The sequence below is a fragment of the Platalea leucorodia genome (assembly GCF_965183815.1).
Source record: "Platalea leucorodia genome assembly, chromosome: 5".
NCBI lineage: Eukaryota > Metazoa > Chordata > Aves > Pelecaniformes > Threskiornithidae > Platalea > Platalea leucorodia.
The window spans coordinates 6,364,976-6,391,677 of NC_138827.1; the positions used below are offsets into that span (position 1 = coordinate 6,364,976).

The 26,702-nt window shown below is 36.4% G+C and overlaps 1 protein-coding gene across 5 annotated transcripts in view; it reads right to left on the reverse strand.

Annotated features, from left to right (window-relative positions):
• Nucleotides 1–26,702, reverse strand: part of RBFOX1 (RNA binding fox-1 homolog 1) — a gene marked incomplete at both ends in the record, with an annotated part of 1,359,850 nt that overhangs the window by 272,503 nt on the left and 1,060,645 nt on the right. For 3 of the 5 annotated variants that reach the window (XM_082312184.1, XM_082312191.1, XM_082312187.1), the window contains one exon: nt 20,310–20,408. The exons of the other annotated variants lie outside the window; for them this stretch is intronic. In XM_082312184.1, the coding sequence (XP_082168310.1) occupies nt 20,310–20,408 (99 nt within the window). Of the gene's footprint in view, nt 1–20,309; nt 20,409–26,702 lie in introns of those variants that run through there. 5 annotated transcript variants of the gene reach the window in all.

The window sequence follows — 26,702 nt, forward strand, 5'->3', positions numbered from 1 at the left end:
AAAGGTATATATGAGAGCGAGTTGCCATTACGACTTATTTAAAAGTATTTCATTTCTAAAAAAATGTTCATGTTAACTATTACCTATTTGTTTGGTCTAACAGAGTAAGCTGCATTTCATGTGAAAGAAGATTTCTTTCACCCAGGGATGGAGATTATAAAATGCATTCTGCAAGCTTTACTTAAATTACTCCAGTGGGACAACTGACATAAATAAGGACTGTTACATGGTTCTGTAAAATACCTAGTTGTTTTTTGTTTCAGCATGTACATATTTGATAAGATGTTAGGAAACCTAAAGAGCAAGATGATTTGTACAGGGAAGCACAGGCTCAAGGGAAGCTTTTCTGTGATCTGTTTTGGGACAGTTTTTGCTTAACGTTTTCATTAATTATTTTGGCACGAGGCAACATGCTGATGAAATTTCCTGATGACATAAAGGTGGAAGGTACTGTAAAGACTGAGAAGGATAAGACTATTATATAGCAAGAATTGCTCAATCTTACGGACTGCATTAACAGAAATGGGATGAAATTCAATAATACAAAACATAAGGTCATGCTTCTGTTAATAACAGAAACTTCCGTTCTAAACTCAGGAGGAAGAAAAGCAGGACCTCATTGCATCTGTTTAAGGACTTTGAGCTGCTAGTGTGATGCAAATACAAAAAGGCAAATTATCAGTATTTCCTAATTAATTTAATTTCTCAATTAATTTCTTAGAGATACTTCCAATAGCATACAGTTCTCTTCATCCACATTAAAAAAAAAAAGAGGTCAAATTCAACTATAACAGCTGTAGAGAAAGTCCTTTTTGTGTTGTTCAGGGGAACGGAGCAACTATGTTGTAACGGGAACCTAAGAAATTTCGATTTGTTTATCCTAGCAAAACAATCTGTGAACAGGGAAGAAAACAGTAGGAGGAAGAGACTGTTTAAGCTAAGGACAATCCTGACACACTGAAAATCAAGAAAAAACTGGTTATGAATAAATTTAGGCTGAAAATGTTTTTTCAAGTTATTTTTTAAAAGTATTCTGGTGTTGGCTAAATAAGGGTCTAGAACAGCCTTCCAAATCCACAGTTACAAAAAAGGATAGATTATAGAAGAAAATTATATGATGCCAATAGCAGTGGTAGTCTGAACTCAGCAACTTACAGGAGGACCCTTCTAGTCCTTTACAAGCAGTATAAACATTCAAGAATAAGGAAAATATCAAATGTCTAAAAAGCATCTATATTTACTACATTGCAGATTGTAATATTTAAAAATAAACTTTGAAAATAAACTGTAGTTACCTGTTTTAACGAAAGGATGCTTTGCTTGCCTCACTATAACAACATGCTTCTAAATGTATAGCCGTATGGCACTCCAAATCCAAGCTCTGACTTTCTGGTTGGGCTCTTTGATGATGTCCCATGTGTGCACCAGCTACCTAAGTTCGCACAAACCTCTGTGAATCAAAACCACAGAAGTACAATACAGCTTTACTCGCATCTCCGCCCCGTCCCAAATTCTGAACTTACGCCAATGCAACTACATCAGCTTCACCAGTTTATACCAACATATTTGTTCTCCCTCCCAGCCAGACAAAAAGGAAATTTGTCTTCAGTTTTACAGTTCACCGTTAGTTAGCATTAATGGTCACTCTTGTTCTGCAAGAATATATTGAATACATGAAATTTGACCACAAAGAGTGCTCGGGACTCAGAGAATGAGCCAGAAGAGTATTAAATATGCTAATAATTCTGTTTCACTTTAACAGGACCTCTAGCATGATTAAAGTTAAGCATAAGCCTAAATGTTTTTGCTAGGACAAAGCCAGAATGGTCAGTACTGTGCACATCAGTCACCTGTGTGAAGCCGCTGATGGTGGCAGTACTTACTTCCTTGCCTACTCCAGGATTCTTACTCCCTGCAAAAAATTAAGTATGTGTGTGGGTGGAAGAGGGGAGATCATCTATTTTAAACAACCATATAGCTTTCACTTCCATTACATCCTAGAAAATTATAATGCTGTAAGAAAAAGTGACATGTGGAGCCATTTTCAGTATGTTAATGGAGGGCATGTTTCTTTCAGCTATCTGCTTCCAAACCTATTTTTCTTTTTCTTTCATTAAAAATTTTCAAGGATTTTCTGAAACTGAAAACTGATTTTAAAAATGAAAGACGGGAGAAAAGAACAAGAAAATAGATGAACACTAGTTTTATATATAAAATATACAGAAATAAAATATACAATCTTTTTTGTTTCGTTTCTGCAGAATTTTGCTAAAAGGCAGGTATTATTTCTGAAAATGAATCTACAGTTTTAAAAATTAGCAGCAATATAAGAATTAGTCACATTGGACTCAAAACTCCCAGGTGATACTACCTGAATCACAGCTAAGAAGCTCGTACAATACGCACCTTTTTTAAACTTGTTAATTAAAGACTATTTTTGCACTAATAATACAAGGCATTATTTGAATTGATTACTGTAAGAGACTATAATTATTTTACACAGAAATTGACTGAACAATCAAACTTCCACAATCTGACAAGTAGTCCTGCTATGAACTTGCCTCCTAGAAAGAAGCTGGTTTTAAAGGTGAACAGCATAGGTTAAGCAAGCTAAGGTAGAAGTAGAAGGTCACAAAATACATAAGTATTTCAGGCCCAGCAGTCTAATGCCATAATCTTATGTTTTAGCACAGAACTGAAGCTACTGACAGGAGTGCTCTAATAGTGGTTTCACTGTGGCCTTGCTAAAAAGTCATTTGAAATGGGAAGGAAATGGAGACCGCTGTACAGTAAGGATGCACACAGAAAGAAATAAAGCCAGAAGTATGCCTGAAAACTGTGCTACACACTCAGGCAGAACAAGAAAAATGAAAGTTATGCAAGAAGGGCTAAGGTTTTGATCCCACCTGCATATAATACTTAAATGGTGCATTAGACAATGACCAAAATACTCCCCCAGGCAAAAGCAGATGCCTAGTTTTGCTACAGTTCAAAGTAAAAAAGACTTTAGCAACTTCCCTGGAGCCACATTGCCTGGAAAAGGCAGATCCCTGCAATGCAGTCATCAGTCAATCAATGACGTATGCTCTAATCACAGCCTGATAGAAGACCATCTTTCTGCCAAACAATTAATTCTTCTTAATGCCTGAATCTAGTTCAAAATACCACAAACAATGGTTCTTCCAAATGCTATACAACACCACTGAACTTCAAATAATTTCTACTTTCTTCCAACATTGGCCTAACTTTCTCATCTCACAGATCATAAATAATTCAGGTACCACTTTGGCATCCTCTTCATAGCTTAAGCTATATCATAGTTGATTCCTTTAAGCTCTTCTTCAAGACTCCTGTTTTCTGGCCACCTTTCCTATTCTCCAAATGCTCTCCATGTTCTCTTTAAGATTTCTCAGTGGTTTTCTGGTAAAGGAAAACCCAGAACTGAGAGGATGAAGTAGTTTCCAAGTCTCCTGGTAGTTTCCATCATCCACAGCAACTTTAAATTATTGTCCCTAAAAAAGTATTACCAGCTCAGTAACATGCATGCTCCAAAAGAGAAGGTGAGCTGCCACTGATTAGCATTGCCTGAGGTAAGTAGACTCAGGCATTAAATGAAATATTGGCAGATAGATAAAGCTGTCCTGCATGTATTCCCCCACCTTCCCAACCACGACTGCTGCCACTTTTGTTGTTTTCCAAAGAGTATTTCCACCTTCCTGCAAAAACTATTTGGGACCAAAGGCTCTTCAAGGGCACCAGAAGCACTATCCAGACTTGACCCCTGTCCTCAGCTGCTGACCCTATCCCACTCTTCTAAGCAAAGCTTGAAATACATGTAGGAGCTGTTCATGCCAAGTATCAATTCCCCAGCCAACTCCTATTACACTTAACAGCAGAACCAAAATACAACATGGATATTTCAGTGACTTTTAATCACATATACAAATCAAAGATATCTACTGATCTCATACTGATACAAGCATGGTGGATACTGTCAGAGTTTGTAGAGTTTATTAAGCATCTCAGTTTACACTAGCGTATAGGGCGAGGATGTAGAAACTGTTTACAGCTGGGAAAACCCATCTTTTTCAAGTATGTGGAACACTTGTGGGATACAGAACATTTGGTATTAATGCATTTTTCTTTTGCACTTAAAGTTTCTATTTGAAAATTACATTAGCTCTGAAGAACAAATTAAAAACTAGCTGCAGTTCAAGATGAACCTGCTGCTTTAGTATCCCACCGGCTAAAGAATGGCCTGTTTATTTTGTTTTTCTTTTGGAATGCTCCCACAAAGATCACTTCCCCTTTCCCTCCTTGCATTGCCCCACAACACATCCTTTTACTACCTCAGCAACTATACAGTACTTGTCATCACCTTCAAAGGCTCACTTCAGCCTATTCCTACCCTAGCTACTACTGTGAACAACTGAAAGATTAATTTCTTCTTCATATTGCCTTGAATATTACGCTCCTTCACCTCCCAACCACAGTCAAAACGGCATTGATGCTTTCTCCTATAATTTCCTGATACCAGTTAAGAACTTCCTATAAACATCTTTGAATGTTCTCTTTCAGCTCATAAAACCTTCTCTTGAAAGAATGCCACACAAAAACGTTGACTGGGGGATGAACTCACTGCTGGGTAGCATGATGACCAGTATCTCTGTTCCTCTGCAAGTCAGGTATACATTTGTATCCATCTTAGACTGTAAATTCTTTCTGAAGAGAACTGTCTCTGGTACAAAGAGATCATCGCCTATGACAGTAATATGAAAGAACACACACACACTCAAAAGGTATACATCTACTTAGCTTCACTTTTTCAGGAATTTGTGAAGGCAAAGATTTTTATGTAAATGGCTTGCCCTCTTCTACATCCTTAGAAACCTTCAGTTCCTGCTTAGACTAGATTGCTAGAGATACATATTTGCCTCCTGATAGCAGATACAGTGATTTACCCTTTAGTGAGTCACAAAACACATTCACTTACATAGGCGATAAATGTATGCTAGAGAGAGGAAGCGGGTTAAAAAATGGAGTTAAGGGATGCCTCTGTGGCTGGACTTCCCTTTGGCTACCACAGAAACGTAAGGACCTGTCATCATCCATAGATATCATGGCACAAAAACGAAGAACAATCTGTGAACCAGTACTCCCTGAAAAAACAAACAAACAAACAGCTATAGGTGCCTTTTGACTTATCTGTGTTTTCATATGAATTTGAAAGATTCTGAATCACAACCAGATTTGTCTTTTTATGTCAGCATTTGTGTCAAAATTAAAGCAGGATAAATCTGGGATCTTCAGTTATTTAATGTGCTGGGCACTGAACTAGGAAGAAGGATAACATTAGACTATGCAAGAAGTCACACAGAAAATTATCTTCTAAAGCTACAAGAAGTGGTGCAGCACACATGGTGATGCAAGCCATTTGTAGGGCAGCTCCTTCAATGAACAGCTCTGTGGCCCTGTACAGTTCTATTTGGGAAGGGAGTTTCTCCGTCTCCTATTGTCCTGGATCACTCAGAAAAGGTTGCTGCAGACCCGGAAGAAAATACTATTGCTTTAACTACCAAGAGTTGATTTTGACATGCGTACATTACTACTTATGCACAACATCGAAGATGTGGTGCAGAGGTATTCACTATGTTTCTTATGTCTTAATGAGCACTGCATTGCTTTCCTTTTCTTGCGGAGTTCCACACTGGCTTTTATTACATAATTCCTATTGGCTGGATAGTGTACCAAATCAGTTGTATTTTCACTGTTGGCTTCTTTGCAAACAAACTCTTTCCCATCTCCTGGCTACTTCAGATATCTGTCACTACGCTGCTCTTGAGTTTATCTGCCATTTCTTAAAAAGCTGAGATAAGCCTCCAATCTATGTGAAGTTAAGAAGTTTTGAAAATTTTGTATGAAATATAGAACAGACACTTTCAAGATCTCATGCTTGTTTGACATCATGCAGTTACATAGTCAAATTACTGAACATGACATACATCCTCCAGTGGCATAAATGATAAGCAGTATCACATATATCTTTATTTTAAAAAATGTCAGGCTATATATATGTATTTCACAAAATATGTATTACTATCATACTTTCACATATCTTCCTTAATCTCATTCATTTATTCTTCTCTTTCGTGTACTGGATTTAAGATGCCCAAGAAATATGTATTTTTGCATGTATTTTGCCAACAGGTAGGAGCAGGCTGTAATCTTCGCCTCAGGGTACATTCATTTGCAAATACAGACAATCGGCAAATAAAAAAAAAAGTGTTTCCTTGCAAATCAAGAACAGACTGACTTCTAATCAATATCCACTCTTAAAGAATCCTATTGATATACCCAAGCAATGCCATGATAGATCATCATCCATTCCACACAGGATTCTTGCCGGTACTTGAGCACACAATGAGTCTCACTCAGTATCAGTTCACGGTTGTCTTCTTGTTGACAGCCAACATGCATGGAACAGGATCTCAGGAATATAATAGTGTATTCTAGAACAGACAAGCCACCTGCCTGTCACTGACATCTATCAGGGTTTGGCTGTGTGAAGATGATAGATAGCCACCCATTTTTATTGCCAAATCTGGTCAAACGGACTTCTCTTTGTTGCTGTAGTCAGGCTACTCTGACTACTGTGTCACAGGAAGCTATGACTTCTTCTTGACCCCAATTAGCACATTCCTTATTCATTAGAGTATAGTTTTCATTTGCTTCCCTTGGGAACAGCAGAGTATCACTGTGAGGATCTTTCAATACAACTTCACCTCCTTAATACACACAGGATTTGCTGACAAGTAACAGCTACTCATTCCCCTGAGTAAAGTTCATATTAATGGGACTGCATAGCAAATCATGAGATGGTATTAAATCATGCCTCCTGCCTATATAAATACATCATTCAAGCACCCTACCATGCCAAGTGCAATGGTTTGATTGCAGAAACCAGCATAGGGTAGATATCCTAAGTGAGCAGGGTGCCTTGGAGAAATAACCTATTCAAACTCCAAAATAATAAAGACCCTACAGGTCTTTAAAGGGATCAGAGGGAATTTCTGTTCAGAACTGACAAGTTTCATATTCTCCAGAGATAAAAATATCAAGACTTGAAGGCACTAGATGTAATACAAGCTATAATTCAGCTCTATTCACGACATCGGCAATAGTTTTTAAGTACTGAAGTTTAGCCAAGAACTGCAAGCTAGGAGCATCTGAGGCAGGCGGGATTTGGCTGAACGCATTGGAAGGCACAGTTGATATGAAGTTTGCCTCCAACTTAATCCCATGTTCAGCAATTCAGCCACCACTCCTAAATTCAGTCTGATGACTTACAGGTAGCTGCTGTGCATGGCCTATTCAGCCAACAGATCACACAGCACAGGAGTACCTGCCTTTTCCCAAGATGGGTCAGATCTCTTCTGCCCATAGTCTGAGGGGCTGCGACTGAGGCCAGGTCCATGCTAGTGGAATTGCTCTGGTACTCTCTGCAGGCACCTTCATGTAAGCAGCTAGCACACAGGAAAACTACCTTGAAAGAATAAAGTTCCCTGGATTAAGCTTCAACAAAACTTTCTGGTAATACAGTAAATAGATCTCACCTTAAAGAATCACATAATCCGTTTTCTTTCCTCCCCTCCCCCAAGACCTCTTAGACAATGCTCTACTTCTTCATTATACATTCCAGTCCTAAATAACTATACTACCAAACAAGTGATTTTCTTCAGCAACCACAGGAGATATTGAATTCATGTGAATACTTCATTTCTAATGTTCTCTCTCTCACAACAACTTCCTCAGGACACTGTAAACCTATGGGGACTGTGCTGCTAATCAGAATAACAGAAGAGGACAGAATAAGCACCGAAGAACAGAAAACCATAACACTGTTGTATCAATGCCAGATGGTAAGAGCCTTTCCTACCATCCACTTACCAACTTTTTTACTTCTGGTCAATTCCATTTTGTATTAGAAGGGAATAAAGAAAGGATGGCCTTTTAAATCTCACCTTCATTTACGTTTTAATCAACCTTTGTCAGTGCCCTTGGAGTGCACCAGCAAAGGTCTGGTGTAAATTTGTGCAGAGAAAAAGGACAATGGAAAAGGATTATGTCTATTTTTATTGAAATCAGTACTTTAGCTGCCTTTAGCTGATATTAAGATTAGTAGCTGGATACAAGTAAGATTTTATTGCTGCAAGAAATAAGACAAAGAGTAAGTAGTCTCCTTCTAAGACCTGAGATGTGCCCAATTCTCCTGCAGTGCAACACAGGAGGATCAGACACCAAAAACTTAACTCAAACTCTTTGACTGAGAGCATCTTACCTTTTCTCAAGATTTTTCAATAGTGATCTGTCCCTAACCAGAAGAAATGCAACCCATGATACTGTTTAGCAAGAAAGAAAAACACCAAAATGCATGTTACTGGACTCCAGGAAAAAATGAAAATAAGAAATGTAATATTCCCCTACAAGTCTTGACTTGTGTTGCTCAACAAACATGAACTGCACTGAAAGTTCATACCCTGTTGTTCCCACAGACATAACTTTTGCACATCTGGATTATAAATGCTATTATTGGAACATCTCTCTGGTATTGCAATGACAGAAAAGTGCTACATACAGAACTGTCAGATTTCAGGATAATTAATAAGTCAAGAGGGAGTAGTGAATTCTTATAGAAATTACTTTCAAAGGTTTTTGTAATTCCTTCAAATTTTTTCTTCATGATAGGTCTCCTTCACAGCCTGCTTCCTTAGATGCTTGTGTAATCTAGTACTACTGCATAAACAATGGAAGTTAAAAACCTTTGCTGTTGCCTACTGATCTATCTGGCCATTTGTGGGACTAGTAAAAGAGCTACATTTCCTGAATTCTTATCCTTTACTGTTCACCCCTGATTAGCTCTTTAAGATCATACAAAGAAAACACTAAACAGTTTTGTGTTCCATAGCCCGATTTCCTTGTGAACCAGTGTCCACCACTATCACAGATCAGACGCCGCCTGCTGTAACTCAGCTTCTTTCATCAATCTGTGAAAATAACTTTCCCTTAGAGTTTCCATAAAGCAGTTTCAAAGTTCATTTTCTGCTACATGCATTTTCTGCTACAAATTTTCTTCTACATTTTATTTTTGAGGCAAAAACAATCACATGCTGCGGAGTTGGAATTTTTCAGTGATTTACTTTAATCCATCCAGAGAGAGTATAGTGGGCATCAGTGTTACATAAAGAAACTTAAAACAGTTGACAGGTACATTAAAACAAAACAAAAAAATTCAAAACAGATAACGAAACAAGCACTCTTCCAATAGGAAATCCATTTGTAGAAGAGTCAAGCTCTACAGCGCCGTCTCCCTGCTCGTACAGTACAACTTCTCTTGGCAGGGGAGTACTGAGGGTTGCTCTGCTCTAAGTAAGATCTGTGAGAGTAAAAGCAGTTTGAGCATTGCCTTCCCCCACTGATGCTCTGGCAACAGTGTAAACTTCTACTCCAAAATAATTCCAGTTAATTAATATTTTTTCTGTAATCAGTAAGAGTTCAACAGTAGCTGCTTCAGTAATAAATGAAAGTTAATACACATTTCTAATTTTTGTATTAGCATTCACAACTCAAGAGCATTATTTAAATGTAAAATGTGTGGCAAAAATCAATTTAGTAGTGGTGAAACCAACATAACCCATATATTATAAACTAGAAATTTTATAAACTATTAAATAAAAGCTGCCCGAGATCATCACATATTTTTTTTAATGAAGTAGCATTTATTCAACCAAAATAAAAGATTATTGTGCAAATACTAGACAACTAATTACATAATGTACCTTTATAAAATTACATAATATGGGTGCAGCTTGTTCCCCTGTTTTCTGTTTGAAAAATAGATTGTTTAATAACCCATCAAAGCTATCTGTAAACCAAGGAAACAATAGAGCAGATGTTGACTGTTGTCTTGTGCCTCACAGACATAATTAAATACAATGAAACACTCATGCACCCAAATAATAGAGGACAAACAAATACAAAAATGGTACTCTATAAACATAAACCTCATTTACAGGGCACCTGTCTTATATTAACCTGTGATATTTAAACCAGTGATGAAAATAGAAAAGAAAGTATTTATCTGCCTTCAGACTACAGAACAAACTACAAACAAAAAATTCCTCTCAGTAGTAAGCAGCTTTAACTTCTGCAATACTGATTCCCACATTGTTGACTTTCATAAGGAGGGAACCGTATTTTTGTTGTAACAAAGCCAGGACAGAGCAGTCACATTTTCTGTAAGCAAAAGCTACATGAATCAATGACTCTGATCCAAATGGACTAAAACCACTGCACTTGCTGTGTAATACAAAGTCTTAAGATTCCCCTGGAAAGCCAGATTCCCTTTAACTGCAAAACAAGTTCCCTGTAATTATTTCCTGCTGCCCCCCCCCCCCCCCCCCCCCCAATTTTGTAAAGCAGTAATGGAAAGTAAAGATTAGATTCCATAAGTATCACACCAAGTGTTTATTTTCTAGGAGAGTGTCCCATAACATTGTTTAATACTCTATTTCACATCAGAATTTGAGAGCCTTTTCTAAAACCATCCTTCTTTATCTTCATTTCTACAATCAAATGTAGATACATATTTTCTTTAGTAATACCAATATCAACCCACTATTTGAAAAGAATCATTATGTGAATTAATACAAAATTAAGTACTCAATCCTGCAGTTGCTATTAGGAAACAAAGTTTCCAGATAAAAAAAGCAACTTTGAAAATTAATACTCACATTTATTGCAAAAGAACATGTAAGTGTATTTTTGCTAATAAAAAATTATCTTGGTTGTAAAATGATAAATGCTTCAATAAGTGTTATTAATTTTTTTATTTTAGGTAAAGAATAGAAAATTGCTTTGTTTACTGCAAACATATTTTGCCTTTATATTTTATTTAGTTATTTCTAAGAAACAAGACAGAATATAATGTGATCAGCATCTCTTTATGTTAGTAAAACCACGTTAGCCTCTTTCCATAGACAACACCATAAAGCATAAATACCAAATGGAAAACAAATGCAAGTATAATGCCACTGTGAAGCAAACCAATCAACCCTAAAACAGCTGAGATAGATCTTATCCAGTAGTTCATTCATTCTTTATAGAAAAGAAATGAAAATATTCCTAGGTGAATCAGATTAAAAAAAAAAAAAAGAAGAAAAAAAAAACCACCCTCAGCAGCTCTGGAAGGTTGTAAAGCACTAAATTCCTTTGATTTATGAAGGCAGCATCCACTGCATTGAGCAAAACAACTCAGCATGCCGGGACCCTTTTCCCTGAAATTCCTTTATTAACACAACCTGGCTCTGCTAGTGAACAAAAGCAGTGGTGCGGTGTGTATAAATCATTAATACTATGCTGTGCAATGGCTGAATTTCCTGCGTGAGCTGGAAAGCCTTCCTGCACAACAGGGATTTTGGGGTTGGAATTGGCTTCTATGAAATGTACTTCATCATTCTCCGTGTTTGACGCTTCCCAATAGCTTTGTACTTTTCCTTTCCTTTTTCTCCCCCAAGCCCAGCAACTGCAATAGAAATTTATTGGATTTTATGTCTGCAAATAAAGGAAGAGAAAAGAAGGAAAGAAGCAAGCAATCCCATTTAGAAGTCGAATCCTTTTCCTTTCATTTAAAGACAGGTTGTGTTCAAAGAAAACCTACTACGAATGAATAAATTTTGAATTTTTTAAATCTTTGGTTTACCACTTTAAACTGAAAAACAAACTGAAAAAAACTAGTGAAAGTGGAGTTAGTCTTAACAAAAAACCAAAACCACACAACTATGACTGAAAAGGTGACTCCATTGGAGCTTTTTTTTTTTTTTTTTAAGAGCAGGCAGAGAGAAAGGCAATGTCTGGGCACGAGGAACTCCTGAAGTTAGCTGTATCCGTGTTTTTACTTTAGGTGTACCAAAAATCTTTCCACAGAGCAACAGGCAATTTCATGTGCATGTGCTAAGTGTGGTGTTCTAAGTGGAGCTGGAAAAGATGGTAGCAACAGGAAAGGAAAACTAAACCAAAACTCTTGGAACTGCAATTTCTGAACACTCCTGTATTTTTGCAGCGAGACACACTGAACTTGGATGGGGAACATCAAAACCACTTATCTTGCCTCTGAAGTACATGTAATACAACAACAAGAAAGTTGAATGTTTTTTCAAACTTTGAAATGAAATAGCACGTAGTCTTTACAAAACATTCTGCACTAAAATATTCCTTTTGGGGCTAGACTTAGCAAAACTAAAGAGTATGACAGAGAGAGAGTAACGCTGAAAAAGCAGTCTCAAACTATATGCTACCCATCAGGAAAAATGACACACATTATAAAGGCAACTAAGGATACAATCAGTCTTTCAAAGCTAGGCCAGAGCATGATCCCAAATGTATCAAGCATCAGCACCACCGACAAACTAATTTATCGCCATCTAAACAGTAAATATTTAAGACACTTGGAATGCAGTTTTGCAAAAGTGAACGAGCTAAAGTCAGAAGAGGGAAACATTCCAGTGTGCCATTTTACACTTATGCAGCCATCCAGCAGACTAAAGATTACAAGAATAAGCCTGCAATGCATGCACAAGTCCCTCTGCATTACACAATAATGACATTCTGAACGGAAATAAATGAAGCCCCTGCAGTGCTATTCTGTCAGCTTTTGAAAGTAAATAACTTCGCTTCTGACAAGAGAGAGACATTTTTTTCCTCCTCCTGCCATAGAGCATTAATTGAGCTATGCAGCCATGTAACATCCCAGAGATAGGACTCACACATGACAAGGAAAAAAACCTTAAGAAAGGAGGGGACACGCATTGAATATATGGGCTGCCTGACTTCTTTTCACCCCTTTCACACTAGCTCTGTTCTGACAAGATCTTATTCTCTGGGAGAACTTTTAACAGTTTTTTTTTTTTTTGTCTCCCTCTGTAATGCTTACTGAAACTTATTTCAAACAAATACTTTAAATTAACACTGTCTTATGAAAGATGGTGCCCTTATGAAAACATAAAGTTATATTTTAAAACTTCTTATCACTCCTTATTTGTGAAGAATGTTTCATGCCCATAATCAATACCTGTAATTAACTATTTAATTTATAGAAGGCTTACTGGTCACAGTAGAGGTAATGAAGATAGCTATAAAAGAAGAGGCTATGAGAAGAAAACCAAAGAAGCAGTCTTCAAAACTGAATAATAATAATAATAGTTAGTGCAAGTCAGTAAGGAATTGAGGCAAGGCATATCATAAGTATATACACACACCTCACAAACATATATGAGATGATCATTAAATTTATGCACAGTTACAAAAAAGGAATATTCAAGACGTTACAGATAGGAAGGCCAACAATTTTTGGTGTGTTTTGATATAAAGGGTCAAAAGGTAAATTTAAGAAATGGTCTAAGATGAAAGTACTTGCATTCTTATTCATGAGCATCTGAATGTCTTAAATATTTGAATTCTAAAGTACCACACACTTTCTTTCCATATCTGGGGGAAAAAATAAAAATCAGTGACTCACTGTGAACAAAAAATAATTCACTGAATGCTTCAGTTCTTACTACAGTATCTAATTCTGATTCTGCATGTGTTCAATACAACGAGAAAGAGCAGGATCAAAACACAGTGAGATCTCTCTACAGCTGGAACCTGCTATAGTGCAAAAGACCAAAGGCCCAACTACAACAAGTCAGGATACTATAGGCTTTAGATATGCTATTTCTCTAATTAAATTCACTGGGCTGCTGCACTGACAGAGTAGGAGGGGAAGCAAAATGTAAAAGCAGTCAATGGCGCTGCATTAGGCAACTCAGAGGTAAATGAGCAATGCTAGCAAAGAAATGACAGGAGTTCCTCAGGAGAGCTCTTGTACTACACATCACACTTTAAAACTGATAAATCAATCGCACATACACCTTTAAAAGGCAGGAAAGCTTGAAGGATTCTTAGAGGGTGTTGACTTCTCCTTTCCACTAACGTTATTCTAACTCTATAAAGGAAGGTGATAAATTCTAGTGTCACAATTTTCATCACTTTCATTTATACTACCTATTAAATACTGCAAAAATATTTTAAATAGAATATTAACACAATAATAGTATTTATTTACCAGTTTAGAAATACACTGAAAACCAAAAAACTTCATAGTCTAGTATTGCATGGCTACGGGTCAAAAAATCTAAACTGAAAGAAATATCTATTAGTTGCTCTGAGAAAAAGCCCTGCTTAAATAACCAACGCACACTTTCCTTGGCATAATACCACACCACATATTTTTATCAGAAAAGAACCATCCATATACATACTTAGCAAATATCAATGAATAGTGACAACTTACGAATAGCGCACAACAGAAAATCCAGCCATCACTTTTCAGCTGAAGTGTTTTAAAATGTTTGAAGAGCCCAGTTATAAAAGCAATGATTCTAAGCCAAAAATATTCACCTGCTTCTGCCACATGGAAGCTCCTTTGCAACTGCTCTTGCTCTTATATTCCAAAGCAGCAAATAACTTTCTTAACTGATTCTGGTTGGTTGGAGGGGTTTTGTGTTTGGGGTTGGTTTTTGGGTGGTTGGTTGGGGTTTTTTTTTTGTTGTTTTGTTTTTGTTTTTGTTTTTGTTTTTTCCTTCTTCTAGTATTTAAAGAGGGGAGTACTTAACTAAAGCACCTCCTCTTGCTATTGTGAGAAGAGACTGACCTTAATTGAAAACGCTGTAGTTAAATGCCACAAACTAGCTCTTATTCAGAATAAGCACTGCTATAGCCACTTCTCATTAGTCTCTGGAAAACAACAAAACAGCTCTTGTGAGACAAAAGATATGTAAACATTTAAATTTGTCTTGAATCAGAGGTGGAGTCTCAAATACCAGCTTCGAAGTTTATTGGTGAATACCAAGTGATCTTATTTACCCTAATTAAGATAAACAGCACATCAAGACATCATTCCTTACTTCTGCGTTAACAGTACTTCTGGTGCAACAATTACATTCCCACCTTTTGAGGTCTGTTTCATTCATATACTAAAATTCCCTAAGACTGCCACACTGCCCCCTTAGGTGCAAATGCATCTACATGATACCGTTTATAAGACGGTAATTGCTTTTTTTGTTTTAACAGAGTACTACAATTTATTTGACAAAGTACAGTTTTTTACCCTACACATATGAATAAACAAGCACTATGTTTCTCTTGGGGCAGTGAAGCTGGTTAAATGAATCAGAAAACCCTGAAAAGATTGCCTACCCTCGGTCCATCAGCTACTGGACAATTATTCAAGGCCCAGCTGCAAGAAAAACAGATGGTGAGTGAGCATTAGTAACGTGGACTTCTTTTCACTCATGCAGTCATAAGCAGAGGTTGTATGTTCTCACATTAAAATTGCCATGAAATAGCAGACTGAGGAACAAAATTGCGCAAAGACTCCAATTCGTAAGCTAACAGATGCTTAAAATTTTCATGAACTATAGTCAAATTAGCTGATTTTACAGGAGAGCTACAGAGTGAGCACTACAAATGGACTAGGTAAAGAAAGACAGTGTTCTCATGATAGGTTTAAACAGTGTCATAAAACATCAGTTATTGAATTCAACTAACATACCTGATCCTTTGAAGACTCACTGAAGTACAAAATGCAAAAGACACATACTTAGAACTGTAACTGCAATGGTGGCATTCAGCAATTGATGTGCTTGTCCTCTATAAATAAGGTAAACTGTATCCAAGAATTGTTCATCCATTTTAATTCTTTACACAATTTTAGCACAAAGATAATCTGTTCTAATCCTTATTCCGTTATTGACACTATTGACTACATCAATTGAAAATGCTACCAAATAAATCAACGTTGAATTAAGCCATGAAGAAAGAATGTGATAAAAAGTCTTTCAGACTCCTATAAATCATCAGATCCAGAAGCATGACATAAGTAACTGAGTGGGGAATTCAGCTTTTCTCCATAGTAATAATGCTTAAGGCCCAAATAAAATTACACTAATTTACCATGTAAGCGCTAATGGAATAGCTGGGGTAGAGATGAAGGGTTTGTTGGGTTTGGTTTTGTTTTCATGGTGGATTCTTTTCATCATTGATACGAGAGCTGTACCGTGAACTACTTTCTTGTTAAAGACAGAAAAGGTTGATATTGAAGTTTCAGTTCAATTGTTTTCAATCTGTGAATGTCCACTATGAGCAATTGCTCCATTTAAGAGGAATTACCCTTTGTACAAACCACTTCACTATTTAAAACAAAGCACATCTATCATCATTAAACAGAAAAAAAAATTACCAATTTTAAAATAATGACAGCAGCACTGTACACTATGACATTGAATATTATGTGATGTTTCAAAACAACAGTTGACTTTGTTACTTTACTCAGAAAATACCAACTAAATAACCCTATGTCCAGGTGAACATATATCATAGGGAAATACCAGTTAACAGAACTAAGCCTCCATTAACATATGACAAACCCCAATTTACAGGCAGTTAAAATTTTGCTGCAAGAATTACTTCACGCTAGCATTTGATGTAAGCTTGTGGTCAGAAATTATTTCTTGCACTGATGTGTCGTATTAAGGAAGAGAAGAGAAAACAGATGTATTTAGCTGCTTCTAACACCATAAAATATTACCAAATGATAGAATGCACTACAAATCCAAGTGTCCTTTTCCTGTATCTTTAAATATTGACACTAGGTAAGATTCTAACCCAAATGCATCTACACTTTTCCCAATTGTCCCTATCTTTATAATGACACAGTAAAAACTTGCAAATCAAAACCATATATCCTCCTTCCGTTCGTTGCTGCCACTGATACAGTCATTTTGGTTTACTGTTGTTTGAAAACTCTTTCTGGATTTCTAAAGTTAGAAGCATCTTAGTAAGAGAACATGCAAATAATTTCAGACCATTTCAAATAGCTTAACTAACCCAGAAGCATCCTTCAGTTTTTGTTGGCTTTTTCAAGTGAGTATCTTATTGACAGTTAATCCATAATGTGAACTAGGCCTCTGTACTTCATTTATTTTCAACTTTATTCTCAACAGTTAGGTTTTAAATGTTTTTAGGTAAAGCATCCTGTATGCACAGACTGTTTTAAAAAAAAATTCAGTTCCTCACTTAGCTCTTAGCACGTTATATATGTGCGTAATCTGGAAGGTATCAGGGCAAATACTTAAGTTTCTAACACTGGACAAAGTAGTAGAGCACTTCTGTGGGTTCACTGTGGAAAACAATTTATCCATTTATACTAAACAAACTGACCAAGTGGTGTTAGTTTAGCAAATAGATAATGGCGAATTTTAAATGACTACCAAAACACAGATTTTCCCAAATGATTAATACAGCTCCACAGAAAACCACTATCCCCATGGCTACATAAATATTTATTGACAGGAAGTCTGCCCATCTTGAGAAGAACCTAATGCCTTTTATAGTCTTTCAGGAAAGACATATATCCAATTATAAAACTTACACATGACAGAATACTAGCATATTTAGCAGATACACACAAAAATAGAGAATAATGTTTTTAATAGATTCTAAATAGTAAAGTTTAAAACTGAGAAAGAGCTCAGTTGTAATACAGATGTCTGAATTAATTTTAATTGAGGTGCAAGTGAGCAGATGTATCTGAAGTGCAATTTTTAGAGGAAAAAAATACTCTACTCGATAGGTTCACATAATGTCTATATACCGCTGGTCACAGGGTCCACAGGCAGGGGGAATCACTAGTTATTAAGTTGCCAGATAAAGCTTTTAGGTTACCAGTATTTAAGATCGATAGACAACTTCATAGAGTGAGAAAAAACATTTACATTTCACTGAAATAGTGATATTTGCACTAACCATACAAAACAGGTCTTTTTGTAGGTTTGCTAGAAATTATCAGATGTGGCAAAAATAGAAAAAAAAGCGAAGTAGACTGTCATGGTGAAAGTTTATTAATGCTTTTCAAAAATATAAAACGCTTGTTATCCTTTCCTATTTAAAACTAGAACCATGTTGCGTTAGCTTTGTATGTAATGTCACCACAGTACCTTTCTGCCTGAATAATTTTGAGATAAAGTAACACTGTTTCTAAAGAAATACTTAACCAAATACATAAAATAATAAGTCATACCTGAATTAAGATGATAATTATCTGACTCTAGGAATCCAGAATAAGTAAAATGCCAACCAGCAATCAGAAGAAGCAACAAGCACAGAATTTTGAACCTGTCACAATTATCATCAGGAATTCAGATGACTTTTTAACATATATATAATTGTGATTGGTAGGGGTAGAATGATTCTAAACTGAAAATAGGATTAACCAGATGAGAAAGCCAACACTTCAAAAAAAAAAAAACAAACCAATAAAAAAGATACTTTCAGTGTGGCAGTTAATCCACTTAAAGAGTTAAAAATTATCCGCTAGAAATAGCACTTTGTAAAGTGCATTAGCAATCACTTCTCATCTTTCTCTCAAATGGAATAGATGGAATTGAATTCACTATTTTAAAGTAATCATTATGGTTGCACAGTTTCTTAAACCTTAAAGCAGTACCATACTATAACTGTGTTTGCATAATGATACTGCAGTAGCTCACACAGGAAGGTTATTATAGCACCTAACCTCATCTTTATGTTATCCTTTATCAGCTACTTGTGTGGCCATGTTGACCTCTCACCTTAATTCACATTTTTCCTTTCGAAAGCTGGATCTTTAACATACAAATTGTTTGTTTGGCAGACTCAAAGGAACAAATCCAGCAAAATACAGGAACACATTTTGTATACAACCAGTAAGTGCACAAGTCACACTGGATCATTAAAGCTGAACTATAAATGTAATTTCCAAAACATATCCAGAATACAGAACTACTAAGAATATAGATTTTAATTACAACATGCAATTTATTTAAATATTAAATGCATCATATTTATCTGATGCAAATTTTAATTGAAGACATATGAATCCCTCCCACATACATGTATAATCTAGGGCGTATACAAGAATCTTTTATTATGCACTCCCATGCTGTAAGTCAGAAATGGTTTATACTACACTATTGAAGAAAAAAAAAAGCTACAGAAGGGTTTATATCCTGCAAATACTTGACTTCTATTCTTTCAGCAGTAATAGAAAACAAATATTCTGAAATAAAAGTAAGCTTTAAATCTATTTTATTTAATCTTTAGGAGCAAAAGAAATACTGTAAAACATCTTTCAGGCTTTTGTAAATACAGAAATAAAGTTAGAGACTGTTTCATGGAAGTCAATATGCATATAAACTATTGCAGTGGAAGTTGCCCCTATTTGTTACAGTAGGCACAAGATTTTTTTCCCTGAAGTTTCAGCAGAAAGTAACAGAATAAACAGGATTAATCATTTTTGCATGATAACATATTTCTGCCTTGGCTCTACATAATTACTAGATGACTCTCTACAACGGTGGACTCAGTTATAAAACAGGGAAGTAGAATACAATAATGATTCCAAAATACCAGTTTAAAAAATAATGTGTTATTATCCGGTTATTTATTTCCTGTTATAACAGAGAGAGGGTACCAACCAGTAAATGATTTGGGGAGGGAGAGGGGTGGAAATACTTTAAAAAAAAAACCTAGATGCAAAAAATATATGAAATTAATTAAGAAAAAATCTTAAAAATGGACTAGATATTGATATAATTTTGCTGATATCAGAGCATTTTTTTAAACCCATTCCAATATACTTCAGTGACAGAAGTATTACTTCTGCACAGATATAGCTTTATAAATCTTTTTTTTTTCCTTCTTTTTTTCCGGTGAACTAAAAATCAGCTTGATTTTAATCAGCACCATGTTTCAACACAGACTTAAAATTCCTGGCTTCAAAGAAGGTTTAAACAAAATTGCCATTGGGCACATTTACATTAGAAGTATAATTTATGCCTGCAAGTGAATAAAGAGCAGTCCTTTATGGCTGAAACTCTGCTACAGTATCTACGAGAAAGGCAGTCAAAGTACTGTGTTAAATATCTATAAACAGCATCAATAAAGACATTACAACAACATCAAAAAAAAAGATATGCAAAGGCTTGATGCTCTGGTAAAACCTATTTTCTACTCACTCTCACCATTCTTAAGTGCAGGCACAACATTCACTCCACACAGTGGGAGACATTTATACAGTCTATTCACACAAAAAATATCTCCAAGATTACAAATCCCCCAAACAATGCTGACAAAGCAGGCACTATAGGAAAAGAAAAAAAGTTAAGCAAACTTACCTGCTGTAAGTACATAAAAGTCAAGGCACAGGAGAGCTGGGGACACATGCCCACATTCGGCAGTGCCACGCAGGTTGCACCCGTAAGGGGATGCTGCATGGTGTTGCTCTGAAGTCTACGTAGAACAAGTGAGGGGGCTTGCATGCAAGCACGTTTGCCCTATCTTGTCACTACGTTTTTTTCCTTTTGATATTTAAGTAAGAAACAGTATCTCTTGAATGCCTTTTTTTTCCCAGCGCTAGATCCCTACATTCATTTGTCAGCTAAGGCAACTTGGTAGATTTAAACTACGAATTTTTAACGGAGAGGAAAAAAAGAAGACACAGCCTGCAGCCTATTGATGAGCAAATGGAACTTCCTCAATGACAGAGAGAGCTGAAGCTTGTCTCACAACAGTAGCTGCTGACTAGTAGAGAGAGAGATTGACTCAGTGAGGCTCAGTCGGCTGGTGCTGATGCTGCACAGCTTCTCATTTGTCAAATGGGTCCTAGGGCAGGGTCTTTACCACTCACCAAAATTCAAATACTGCATTTTAAAAATCCCTGGAGAGGATAGGGAAGGAGAGAAAGTGAGCGCGCTGCATCACAGGCATCCATGAGATCTGGGCAATTAGTGTCATTGCCCAGCTGGGACTGAATGCCTGTTATGATTCTGCACGCACACATACACACTCACACGCACACTTTTTTTCCTCCCAGGGCTCACACCTGACATAAAAAGGGCTTTCCCCTTCTAAGAACAAAAGTATGAAGCACAAAGTGGGGAAGGGAAAGAATCTTGGCTAGTCAAGAGGATTCCAGCAAATATACAGTGCTGTCAGTACATGAGCTTTTTTTAAATACAAATTAATTTTATATCTACGTTTCATTCACCATCTAGTTTCCCAGAGAAGCCCATAAAAGCATTACAGTGAAACTGTGAAATATCAGTGTAACCACTGCAGCAGAAACACTAGGAATGAAACAAAATCCTATGGCACACTGTGTCTACTTTACTGGGGGGAGGGGAGCAGGCTTGGATAAAGACTGTATCTTAAAATTGGTCTAAAACCCATCTCATATAAAATTACAAATTTATTTGACAGCTAGTCAATCTATTATAAAGGACTGCCCTATCAGGTTACATGGAAAAATTACATTTGCAATTTTCAGAATTTAATGTTTACATTTTACTTTGAGAGTGATACCTCAAATTAGTATTCCACTCTTGCAGGCTTTTTCTTTTCCCCCCTTTATTTTATGGAGTAATAATTATTCATTAGTAGATCTAGTTAGTCTTTATGTAATAAAGTAGGATGTGACCTGCAAATCAAATAATTTATATTACAGCTTGTCCTTGAGGTCCTATATTACAGGTCTCTCTTTTTTTTTTTTTTTTCTTAGATAGAACTCAAGTATAACAGAAGATACTACTATTTTTAATTAGAATTTGACAAATGAATTAAATATTAATTCTTCAGGAAAGAAGGTCAAACCTCAAAGCAGCACCTGAGGTTTTGAAGGGGTTCCTTTTAAAAACACTCTGCAGAAGATCTTAAAATTACCTATTTTATAGGATATCTAACTCCCACAAAAACACATCTTATATCAAGACTTTAACATTAACAACAATAAATAAATGACCCACAAACAAGAGAAGTAAATAAATAACCCACTTACAAGAGAAGTCTATTCATCAACAGCGTAACTGATTTGATATTAAGATCTACCCTTAAAAACAAATAATAGTCCCTGCTTAACTGGAAACAGATACAAAACATGTCACTGCAACTCAGGCGCTGTATTAAAAAAATATATTCTTTTTCATTCTATATGTGCGCACACATACCTGCACCCACACAAGCTTCAGAGACTTATTTAGATCCACTAAGTCTTCTTCATGCAAACCCAAAAATTTTCCAGCAGAATCAGTTATTACATAATTTTCTTTCTCAAGAGCAGTCAATGCAACAAAACCAATGTATTCAGAACTCAGCAATCAACACCAAAACAATCACGCACAAACTTACAATACAGGGATTGGTTTTGGCTTAGGAAACATCCATGCTTTTGCAGTTTATCATGGACTGATCTACTACAACCGCCCAGATACAGAACAGCACAGAGTATCACAAAAAAAAAAAAAAACAAAAACCAAAACCAAAAAACCAAAAAAGCCCCCCCCAAAAACCAAAAACCAAACCACCAACAAAAAACCACCCACACACCACAGAGCAAGAGAGAGCAAGAAGGAGAAATGAACTCTCTCTATGCCCTTTCTCCTTTTCTCATTCTTTCTCTCTGCCTTAAGCAGTCTCCTGTTCTGACAGGAGTATGTCATGCTTTTCTTCATTCTTTTTTTCCTAGCACAGAAAGGCTGTTATTCTGCAAATGCCCTAAGCTAATAGAATTTTCCCTTCAACCCATTTTCATATGATATACCATAAATAATACATGGTACTTTAATAAGACCTTATCAGAATGTTTAATGAAAAACAAATAAGTTATATAAGGAGGCAAATAATCAACTCGTTCCACATTATGTCAAAATCAAAGGCAGCATGCTTCCCAGCCAAACAGTTTGGAACTATATAAGTCTATCCAATTTCCCAAAGTGAAGTTCTGGAACATGGTGATGGTCAAGCAAAGTTTCTTCTGTCTATTGCACTATTTTACAGCTAAAAGGACATCCATAAAACAGATTAAACCCTTAAAAGCAGTGTGTTGAACAATTACTTCAAGAGAATTTAGTAGTGTAAATGTAGCTAATATTAATAATAAAAGTAAATTTCTCATTGGTCTTTTATCCTTAATCCTCACACATTTCAAAGTCAGAAAAATATGACCCACAAATACTATGAATACCTTACATTTGTATATTCGTATTATTAAAACAAGAACATCAATGTTTTAACTCTCCAAATCACCTATACACAGAGAAACAATAGATAAACATACATAATTCAGTAGTATGAAAGACCTAAAAAAGAAACAGAATTCTTTAGCCTGATATACACTACTTCAAGAGATGGAGGGGAAAGTCATTACCAATGTTTATCCCTTCCAAGGATAACTTGTCATTATGTCTAAAAAGAAAAAAGGTAACAAAATGTGTTTTATTTTTATAAAAATAAAATCAATGTCTCTTCTCTAAAGCCATTTCCTTGTTTATACACACTCTTCTACCAAACCCAACCCATCAATCATAACCACATTCCAAGTTATGGCTATATATACAGTAAGCACCACCACAAATTTGCCAAAGGTACATCAACGACTGTACGCAATCTGACCTTCTATCCTCATGCACAGTGACAGTATCGCTATAACTACTAGGCAATTTCACAGAGCAGCATATGCCCCATCAATATCTCATCTGCAAATTAATTTTTCCCTTATTCTACAAAAATCAATGCGTGCAATTGCAAAGCCCACTTTACTTACAGCATGTGACTTCTTCCAGTCACCTCAGTGCTGCTCTGTTGGGTCAGTAACTGAACTCAGTTATCTCACACTCAGTTGCTGATATTATCAGTTAGATATCAATTAACAACAACTACAAACCTTTTCCAAAACAAAAGGAGGCTACCAATCTACACAACCTAAATCAGCCTCTGGGGGAGTTCAATTAGAAATGTAGAAATAAAAAGTTCTTCCACAGTGATAACAGATCCATCTGAGGTGCAATGCCTACTACACCACCGTGAGAGGCAACACTCCCTTTTCCAGCCTGTTTGGATTGTCAGTGTCGTGGGGTATAGCCAGGCAGCGAACTTGCAGATATGCACCCTCTCCCCACATCCAATGAGACTACCCTTTAAAAAATGCCAACAGCAAAGTGTTGATCAATCTTGAATATGCAAATGAAAACATGAAATCAAAGAACCTCTGAAACAAAGCAAAAAGAACCAACAGCATTTCTCACACAGCTAGCGTACAATTACAAAAACACTCTTTCATTTACAATGCATTTGTTTATGTAGTTTATTTCTTTATTTAAAATCATCCACTCAATTTGTTGTGATCTGGTAGTCAAATTCTACTTCTCAAAACTTAAGTTCAAGTTTCACATTTACAAACATTCAACCTAAAAGTTAACCTTTAGAATTATCACAGCAGACTGCCTAATCAGTCAGACCTTTTCCATCAAGTAAAAAAAAGATCGGAAAGAGATCACTTGCAAGACCACACACCATTTTACACTTCAAACTTGTCTCAGCAGTAGCCTACACTAACAAGTTTACACACATAGAAGGCATACAGTATTATAAAGATTGTATGCCTTCAGACATCAAGCATTTAAAAAAAATCACAACTGCCTATTACATTATCCATGTGAAGAATGTATTTTCTTCTCAACTTTATAAAATGGTTGATCTGGTATAAAAATAATTCAGGCAAGTGATATAGAAGCTAACAGTAGTGCAGTCCTTTCTCTAAACACTCCTTTTCTAATACCACATGAAAAAAAAATAGCTCCCAGGACTTCAAACCAGGACAAGATGCATATTATGAGCTTAAAAATAGAACGCTTCATTAACATATTTTGACAAATAACTAGCAATCATTAATATCTTTGCCTTTATTCTACATAGTATTCCATTTTCTTATATATGTGCTTTACATTTTTTTAAAATTGACTAGGGAAATACCACTGATGTTTTTAAATAATTTGTTTTGTCAAAAAGACTAAACAAAAGGTTTTGTCTCTATTCTTTTCAATTAATGGGTGACACCTCATCCTTCCAGCGATATCTTCTTGTCATGAAAACCCTTATTTCTAATTTAAGGTTTCTGTTAAGATTGCTCTTCTTTACTAGGTCCTTGCACAAAGACCAAGACATTACAGAGGCTCGCACTTACCTCAGGCAAATAAGAATCACTAATTTTCTGTTTCTATTAAGCACTGTTACGTCCATTGACTTCTCCAGTATTTCATACCCAATGTCTACAAAGACTCTACAGTACATTTAACCTCTTCAGCACCACCTCATAGATATTTCATAAGCATTCAACATTAACTATCTAGATTTTTCACAACATAAGAAGCCAAGAGCCCTTAATCCCACCAATGTGTTTGGGGTGGGAGGTTGGCGAAGGTAACAAAATCAATCAATCAATCAATCAATACGTTCAGCCCTTAAAGAGTTAGAGACATTTCCAAACAGAAAATGTATGTCCCTTGACAGGTCTTATTTTGCGGGCCTGCAGTATTTAGATATTCTGTAGAAAGCAAGGGGCGGGGGGGGGGGGGGGGTGGGGAAGGATGGAAAGAAGACAGGCCTAACAAACCGATCCTGATTCAATTTTATGAGATACTTTACACCAGTGTCTCTCTTCAAGATTCAGTAGATTTACTCGTGATTTTTCACTGTAGAAAGCAAGGTTAGCACCCAAGCCTATAAGTCCTCTTTTTCCCTTCACACCCGAGACCCGGTCTCCACTCAGAGGGTTTTCTTTTCCAGCGATCCTTGTACAGCTATACCAGGAACTCCATCTAGTGGAGACGCAGCTTATATCAACCTTAGCCTCAATCAGTTACTCAAATACAATGAGCTGTACCCGATTTTTGATGGTGTAACTGAATCTGCTACGCAATTTGCACAGAAAATAAAGGGTAGAAAAAAGTATTTTATCAGGACACTTGTGTCTCAGAAACATACGCCTATGCCTAACCACAGTAGTGCACTGAAGGCACAGGATGAGGTTCCAAAGCACCTTAAATTAATTTGGGATCACCATCACCCTTGCTATCTTCCATCTATGTGTTCCCATCCACTTTTTATGCTAGCATTGGCACAAATGACTCAGTTGCCAGACAACTGGACAGTATGGCTGATAACTGAAGCAGCAAAAGCTTTCAGAAAGCACTCGTCACCCAATGGCACAAGCATCACTGCCAGAACAAAGGGCGGGCTGCACTATGTGGAGCAGGAAGCAACGAGTGCAGCGGCCCTGATTTAGGAAAGCTTAAGATGATGTGCAACTACATTTGGGGGGGGGGGGGAGGGGGGAGAGAAGCTTTATCTAAACTGTTACCTTCAGAGTACAGACTCAAGAAGCAGGGAAACAGCCAGCCAGTCAGCCAGAACCAAGGAGGTGAAACAGAAATCGGGGCAGCAAAATCTTTTGTCAATCTCACTCCCACCTCACCTAGCACAAAGGTAGCACGGACACTTCAACATTTCATTATCAGAAGCACAGGGTGCTCTCACCCATGCACCATGCACTACTGTCACAACACCAAATAAACTTTTTCAGACAGACATATACAGAGATTCTTTAAATCTGACACACTGGTACAAGCTTGCTTCACAAAAGAACCACTTTGACAGAAGTGTCCAGCTGTAATAATTACCGTTTAGGTTATTTTTAATACCGTAACGTTAGCAAGAAGACATCAGCGTGTCACATG